Source organism: Vipera berus, assembly GCF_964194415.1.
Source record: "Vipera berus genome assembly, chromosome: 1".
Lineage (NCBI taxonomy): Eukaryota > Metazoa > Chordata > Lepidosauria > Squamata > Viperidae > Vipera > Vipera berus.
In genome coordinates this window covers 27,756,951-27,765,284 of record NC_138202.1, presented here as the reverse complement: position 1 = coordinate 27,765,284, position 8,334 = coordinate 27,756,951, and the positions used below count along the sequence as shown (strand labels likewise).

The following is an 8,334-nucleotide window of genomic DNA, read 5'->3' as shown; positions in this document are numbered from 1 at the left end:
CCACAAAATGTTTGTGGCTCTCAAAATTGTTGTGCTAGCTGGGTTCCTGCTGTTATTAGTGTCAGGAAGTTAAACAATTGGATCCCACCCAGTATCTTGATCCAGAGCTCTTTGATGATGGGATAAAATCATGCTGCTGCATTCCCAGTGCTAATGGAAGAGTTATAGCAATAATATGTAATTGATTATAGGTAGTCCTTGACTTACAGCCATTCCTTTAGTGACCATTCGAAGTTACAATGGCACTGAAAAAGCGACTTATGACTGTTTTTCACACTTGTGACTGTTGAAGCATCCTCATGGTCTTGTGATCAAAATTTAGACGTGTGGCCACTGACATATATTTTATGACAGTTGCAGTGTCCTGGGATCTTATTTCTGCAACCTTTTGCAACCTCCTGATGAGCAAAGTCAACAGGAAAGCCAGATTCACTTAACAACCATGTTATTAACAGCTGCAGTGATTCACTTAACAACTGTGGCAAGGAAGGTCATAAAATAGGCCAAAATTCACTTCACAATTATCTTGCTTAGCAACAAAAATGGGCTCAGCTGTGGTCATTAAGTCTTTAGGAAAGACAGACAAAACATCTATATGTGGCAATTAATGGGCTTGTGAGTACGGTCACGAGAGCAGATGTATGCAAGCCCTCTCTCAAATCCCCTCCAGCTCCCTTTGCAGTTTCTGGTTTACATCAGAATATAAAGGTTCACCATGCCTTGTTCTACTAGGTCTCCTCTGGGAAATCTCCGGCACGCTCTCTTTCACTTCCCCCACCATGGCAATGAGCAAATAATGCTACTGTTGTTTGGCAGCAGTAGGTGTTCCTTCTATTTTCTCTTCTAATTAAGGTCTGAGATCTGATCTACTTGTGCCAAAGGAGCTTTTCTAGAAGAGCGGTTCCACCCAGTGAGATACACCTATCTTTGCAGAAGAGCCAGAACTGCTTCGAGAACCACACACAGCGATGCCACTCAGCTTTCATTCCCAAAGGTGTGTTCCCAAGTGACTCATTTGAGTTGACTGAACTTTTGCAAGGCCTTTGGCACACCCAAAAGGCAAACGAAGATGCCTTAGCCAGACACCTGCTAGCTCTAGGCTAGCAATTAAAGAACACTGCAGGAATGCATCCAAAAGCCAAGGAAATCAGCGTGGAAAGGCTAGACTGCAGAAGGCAGTGTGCATAGCCAGGAATAGGCAAAAAGAAATCTAAAATTGGTTAGCTTTGTAATGAAATCTGGCATCCCATCAGTCTGCAGCTAATATGCAGATACCACAACTTGCGGCAGATTTAGTACACTGAAATAGTTCCCATAATATGCAAGCTTGTTCTTCTGTTTTGCTCCCAAGTAGTGGTTGTGTTCAGCTCCCACTTTTGTAAGATCTCCTCAGCTGGTGTTCTGGCATCATACATGTGATACCTTCAGATTTTGAAAAACATGGACTTCCCCATTTTGTTTTGTTTTTCCTTTTAACTGCTTTAAATCCCCTGTGGATGTAAAGTCAGTCTCAAGTGAAATGTTAAAATAACCAAGCAAGTAGACAAACATTTGTCCATGGTGTAACCATTTATGGGTCCCGGATACCCCCAGAGAAATTAAAATAATAAGTAGCAATGGCAATCCTAAAGAAAACCAACCCTGACTACTCTTAGGAAAGACAGATACTGGAGCTGAAGCTCAAATACTTTGGCCACCTAATAAAAAGCAAGGACTCATTGGAAAAGACCCTGATGTTGGGAAAAATTGAAGGCAAAAGGAGAAGAGGATAAGATGGTTAGCTAGTGCCATCAATGCAATAAACATGGTTTGTGCAAACTCTGGGAGATAGTGGAGGACAGGAGGCCTGGCATGCTATGGTGCATGGGGTCTCAAAGAGTCAGACACAACTTAGTGACTGAACAACAGAAAATAGCAATATAGCCTATGGTTCCAGGACTGCTGTTATTATGGGCGTTCAAATTGCCCTGTGGATGATTTGCAAACCAAAGTAGCTGTTGACTTCTGCAAAGCTTCCTAAAGCATGGTGGCTGTTGAATTGCTGAATAATTGTATCAGGGGAAGAGGATTTCTTTATAAATCCATCTAGAATAGTGTCTGTTTGTCCACAGCTCAAGTCACGCAGCAAAGTCACCAAGGTAATTCCCAAGCATTTATTTCATGCCTTTTAAGGTGCCAGGACTGTATGTTAAATCTGGAATACTTGGGAGAAATCTCTTTTTTTCCTATACATTCCCAAAGTCAAAACAATGGACTTGTTCTAGATCAATAGAACTTTTCAAAGCAGCGGACTCAACCATACTATATGATAGTGGCATATCATTCTCCACTGCTGCTTTGTATACCATGAAGAATTTGTTGAATTTTTTTTTACAGTGCTCTCATCCCTCATCAGCTTAGTTCATTACAAAAATGCTGAGCATTTTTTTTTCATTTTCAGCCTTGGACTAAACAAACCACAATATCCTTATCAGTTCATCATTCACTTAAGTTCTCATATAATTTTTAAAAGTTCTTCTTGTATGTTTTCTACACTTGCTAACAGAAAGGCTATTATTTCTAATTGCCCATCTATATACTGCTGTAGAGAATAACCAATTAGATATTATTATTGCTAACCATTATTTTGTCTGTGAGGTTTCCTAATCAATACTTGAAAAGGAGGCCTTTGGGAACTGTGCCTAAGCTGGCCTGAGCTTTTAAAGAGAATACAAACATCTATGTCCATCTTTCATCTTCTTCTTTTACCAATCTCTAGTTAGCTAGCTACATTTAAAACCAACATAGAAAGAAACTAGAGAGTTAAAGTCGGTTGCTATTTTGGCTTAAGGTGTATGTTTACTCTAAAAGATGTCCTGGATAATTAGTGGGAACTTACTCAAGGTCTTTCCTATGTTTAGACCGTTCCCAAACTAGGATGCAGTGAAAATATATAATTATATACTTATGGCATGATTTCCCTAAATTGAATAATACTTGGACACAAATTGGGATGTAGCAAACACCTTCTTCCAGAGTTGCATTTAGTTTACCAATTCAAGGAAATGTACTCTTAAATCTTATTTTTTTCTCTCTTTTTCTTTGGAGACTTTCTTCAGAGTGTCTACAAAAATAACTCCTGAGATATTTCTTATTTCCCCAACTTAGATCTAAGAGTACATTTCCATGGCTCTTCAGATACTCTTAATTCTTTTATTTTTTAAAAGTCAAGGTGTGCAAAACATTTTAATCAGAATCCTAGTTTGGATGTGGCCATTTAGGTCAAGGCATGCCATCTGTTTGGCGAAACATTTCAAATTAAAGCATTCCTGGTAGACAGTTGGAAGTACAGCTTATCTCTGTTCTATCAAATTGTTTTTACTTTTTTAAGTAGAATTTGTCTTCCTATTATTTAAATCCGTAACTCCATGTCCTGAACTTTGAAATAATGGAGAATACCAGTTGATCTTCTATTGTGTATCAACCATTCAAGTATTTGAAGAATGCTATCGTATTTCCCAACTCAGTCTCCTCAAGGCTAAGCTGTCTAAATTTCATCCATTTATCTTTATAAGACTTAATTTGTAGTCCTGTGATCTTCCTTACAGCTCATTTCTGAACCTGTTCCAATTTATCTAAACCTTCAAATGGTATGCTGAGAAACAATATTCAAATAAAGTTTGTTAAACACAAAATGAAATACTAAACCAAGGAAAAACAAATACATAAAAACCCTGCACACCAACACGTTCCAGCATAAATAAGATGTATGAATTATATTGAAATAGTTTTTCAGTGCCAGATGTAAAGTATATATTCAGAGATACTGAAATATCTTTTTACAATTTCTAGTTGCATGACAATGCTACATTGGACTTGTGCAATTCAAGACTTGGGGTGGGGAGATATGTATGGTTTGAAAAAACATTTTTCTATAACAGAATTATGCTTTTCTTAGGACAGGTCGAAATGTTATTTCCTGTATTTATTGGGATAGTGGACCAACAGTATAGCTGGGAAAGATGTAGCTATCAAATCTTTGTTTAAATATGTGTTGCTTGCATGTTAAATGTCCTAAATATACCCATCAGTTTGTTTTAAAATTTACTCAAGTATAAATGATACTGAATATCCTTAATTTTATGTATACTCTTTATTGCATATTGTTTTTCTTTAAAAAATGTACAGTCTTGTAACATACACATCATTTCCTGCTAGCTAAAAACATCTGTGTATCTAAGATCCACTACATGGTTTGCTACCCCTAATCTACTTAGTTTACAAACTATCACTTTTTTTCCTCTCTCTTTTTTGGCATTATTTTTTTTTAATTACACACCCAGGAGCAATGCAAAGAGGAAAATTAGAATGAAAATAGAGTGGCTACTTCCACCAGCACCAGTCAAAAAAATGCAATTTACAACAAATGGCACATGGTTATACCTGTACATTTATTTAAGAAAACAAGAACAAAAAAACCCCTCTCACACAAGCACAAATAATTGGAAATGCAGCCTCCCAAATAAGGCTTGTTGCAGATCAAGTTTGATTTGGAAGCACAAGGAATGGTTTTCACCAGATCCTTGCTTCCTTTGCTTTGTAATCTGTGCAGTAGAGATGGCAAGAAATCCAGGGAGATCCATTAATCCATTCTACAAACAGAAACCAATTTCCCCTTGAAGATATTTTAATATTGCTAATAACATAACACAAATCAGTCAGTTGTCTCAATTTGAAACTTGATGCACTAAATGCCAAAGAACAGTTTTGGGGTGGTGTGGAGTAGGTAGGGGCAAAATCCTACATGTGATGTGCTTGACCAATGAACCCAGATTTATTCTGGATCCACATAAAACATTGTTTCTTTTGACTGGTCTTGAACAGAGCAGCAATCAGTATTACAGGGATTTCAAGCCCTAGAAGTGAAATTGCTCTGTTTGTTTAAAGAAGTGTTTTCCTATCTTGGTAACTTTAAGATATATGGGCTTCAGTTTCCAGAATCTGTCAGCCAACTATGGGAGTTGAAGTTCACATATCTTAAAAGTTGCCAAGGCTGAGAGCTTTAAAGGCATCCACTTTAATTTGCACTGAATTTCACTTTCACCTTCTGACTAATCCCGCTCTTACTTATGGTAGGATGATTAAACGCGGTAAGTTGATAAGGACTCTCCCAAAACGAATGTGTATCTATGCAACATGCACACAAACATCCCTTCTGAAAAATTATCTAAATAATTTTCCAGCTTTGTAGTGTATTTCTGGATACCTCCACTGGAAAATTCAAGCACTGCCTCAGCAGTGTTAATCTGCACAATGCATATCTGAAGGATGCCCTGGGCCACCGGTGACATCTCTGGTGGGATGGGTGGCAGTCATATACGCTTGCATTATGTCTACTTCATGTAAATGGCTTTCTGATGGGAATGTGAATCGGTCCTGGGGGGTGGAGGTGGGGGCTGGAATAAAGGTACTCACTGTTCAGCAAGACTCTTTCTATGGTCAAAGAGAAGGCGCTGAATTCTTAAATGCCTATTGGATTGCAAGCCTGGTCTTTATGAGGAGACTGAATGTCACAGTACTTTTCTGCTCCTTTTATATTCAAAATATGCTGGCTTTGCCTTTATTCACTTTTCATTTTAATGCACCCTCTGATCTATCTGAGTTCTTTCTCATAATCAACGCCGTAAAATCATATCTAACCCAATTTCTTCCATCTATAAATACAATATATATATATATATATAAAAGAGAGGCACTTTAGTTTAAGTAACAGTTATGACCAACTTGGATGCTTTCTCCTAGAGCAAAGCTTTTGCTCATCTGCTCTCTGCAAGGACTCAGATAATCAGCATTCTCACTCTTACTGTTTTGCAAGGTATTTGACGAGCCATCTAGGTGTACAGTTTATTGAAAAAGGCTGCAGTTAAGAAAAATGACATTTCAAAAAGAAAAAGAAATACATGCACGTGCCTACATACACACACACACAAACAGATCTCTCTGACAGCTCTCTGTGGTGTGATCTTCACAGCTTTCAGATTGCAAAAGGATCTGGGGATCCCGGCAACAAGAACTGTATTTTTTACAAACTAGTTTTTATACAAAACCACACATTTGTTTTACAGTTCACATGAGGAAAAGTGCTATTCCAATTCCCCAACCAGTTAGCATCTTTTACTAGTCCCTCCCCACCCACCCCCAAAAGTTTCAAACAGCATTAACTATCTAGTGCAAGGACAAAAAAATAAAATAAAATAAACAAATCCCTGTTCAATTTCAGGTAACAATATGAGGATGGTAAAAAAAAGCCACACAAGAGAAATCCCACAAATAAATAAAAGAGGGAAAAAAAGCAAAAAGTAACAGTCTTCAATATTCTCTATAAGATTAAGCCACGCTATAAAAAAAATTGGCATTTTAAAAACATTTTTCCAATGTCTTTGTATTACTGTTGTTTTTAAATTATTAATTACTCCCTGAGCAATCTGATTTTTTTTTTAGATTTTGGATTGATATCTTTATAGGTAGCTCTGCTTAACACTTCTGCAAGAAAAACAGGAATAGCAATATAATTTTGAGGGGGGAGGCTTCCTGCTGCTTTGAATGATACATTTGGTCCTTAAATCTCTCTCCTCAGCTCTGGACTTCATCAATGCCTTTGACCAAACTTTGAAATAAGGGTAAACTTTGAAATAAGTTTTATGTATGCTTGTTCTACAAAGGCCTCTGTGTGCTGCCAATCAACCCAAGACCATAGGATCATCAGGAGAGGACATTAAACCTGCTGCTTAGTAAGAACCACCTTTATTTTTATGGCAGCAATTCTCAGTTCAACTCTAAAAAAACCCGAGGCACTACATTCACTTGGTCCGCTCTGGAACTGCTTGACCAAAAACTTAGCTCTGAAGACTTTTTTGGGCATGTGTGTAAGATTACATATAGTGCCCAATATCTGCAGGTATGCTCCAACCCCGCCCCCCCAAGGCTCTTCTAGAATCACTGCTGATTCGATAACTGTTACAAAACGGAACTGGCCCAGAGTAATTTCTGACCTACATTTACAGAGAATATGGTTTCTTGTTGGACAGGGAATCAAAACAAAACAGAATGAACACACAGATTCTTGGATCCATTTTTTCAAAAAGAGAGAGCACCCCCCTCCCCAATTCCCATTGGTCTTCAATAAGAAAACAAATTAATTCTATAGGTGCATTATTACAGTAATGAAAAGCTCCCCAAGGAGTCCAAAAGTGCTGGGAAGGAATGAAAGAGAGAGTTTAGGGAATAACGGGAGCCAGCACGAGAATTACAAGGGATGTTCAAGTTTTAGGTAATAACAGACACAGAAGATAAGATTTTTCCCGAGCAGTACAGTTCAGGCTGAACAAAAAGAGTTTCTAATGGACTTTTTGCCACGGTACTCCCAGCAGTGATGAGTCAGTCAAGGTGGGTCCATCCAGGTCAAGATGATCTCAGGTCATTCTGCATGACTCTCTTCCTGTTTTCCCCTCAAGGACCCCAATAAGCTGAGGTAAATGTTACTATTCTGCCTCCCTCATTTCCCCCTGGGTGTTTCTGCCTCTTATCAATCTCCCTCTCCAATGTTTGTGCTTTTGAAATGGAGAAGCTGTGTGTGGAATGCCACTATACTTGATAGGAAAGAGAACATTCGTTAAAGCAGTAGCAATCATGCGTGCTTACAAATGTGTCCACACATACACACACCCTTTTGGTCTCCAACCATCCAGAGATTTGTATATATAGCACATATACACACATGCTTCCTTTAACACCCGCTCACGCAGACATGCAGGGTGGGGGAGGAAAGATGCCATTGTGTGACCACCAAGGCAGAAGGCAAAAAAGACCAGGATTTACCAGATTATTGGTCAGGTGTTTTTCCCCCCCTAACACTCTAAAAAAGTGAAGATGATGTTTAAAAGTTGATTTTTGTGATGGGCCTTTCACGACTCCCGTCTGCCAGCTGATTTGTGATGCGTTTGCGATTGCGCTTCAGTTTAGAAAGGTCTTTGTCAAAAACTTCTCCAGACCTTAAAGCGGAGACCAGGTCATCAAATTCCCCACCTTCTTCGCTATTTTCTTTTGCCTTCCTAGCCTTGCGCTCTCTCTCTCGCTGCTCTTTGAGCTGGAAGAGAAAAAAAAAGAGCCTTAATTTCAACTTTGCAGCTATTGAAAATCCTGAGAACAAGCTACATATGGTCTCACAAGTGTGTGAAAAACAGTTCAGCTAGTGAAAGTCTGCATGTTCCAATGCAGTAATGAGGTGAACTCAGTTCTATCTGGAAATATAAATGTGTTCTCAGAAAGCCCTTGCTTCAAATCCAGGATGAGTGG

The 8,334-nt window shown here is 38.5% G+C and overlaps 1 protein-coding gene across 1 annotated transcript in view; it reads right to left on the bottom strand.

Moving 5' to 3' along the window:
* Positions 1-4,075: 4,075 nt before the first annotated feature.
* DAAM1 (dishevelled associated activator of morphogenesis 1) overlaps positions 4,076-8,334 on the bottom strand; it is a 170,795-nt gene continuing 166,536 nt past the window's right edge. The window contains exon 25 of the mRNA XM_081342790.1: positions 4,076-8,125. Within this exon, the coding sequence (XP_081198916.1) occupies positions 7,916-8,125 (210 nt within the window). The 3' untranslated portion in view covers positions 4,076-7,915. The remainder of the gene's footprint in view (positions 8,126-8,334) is intronic.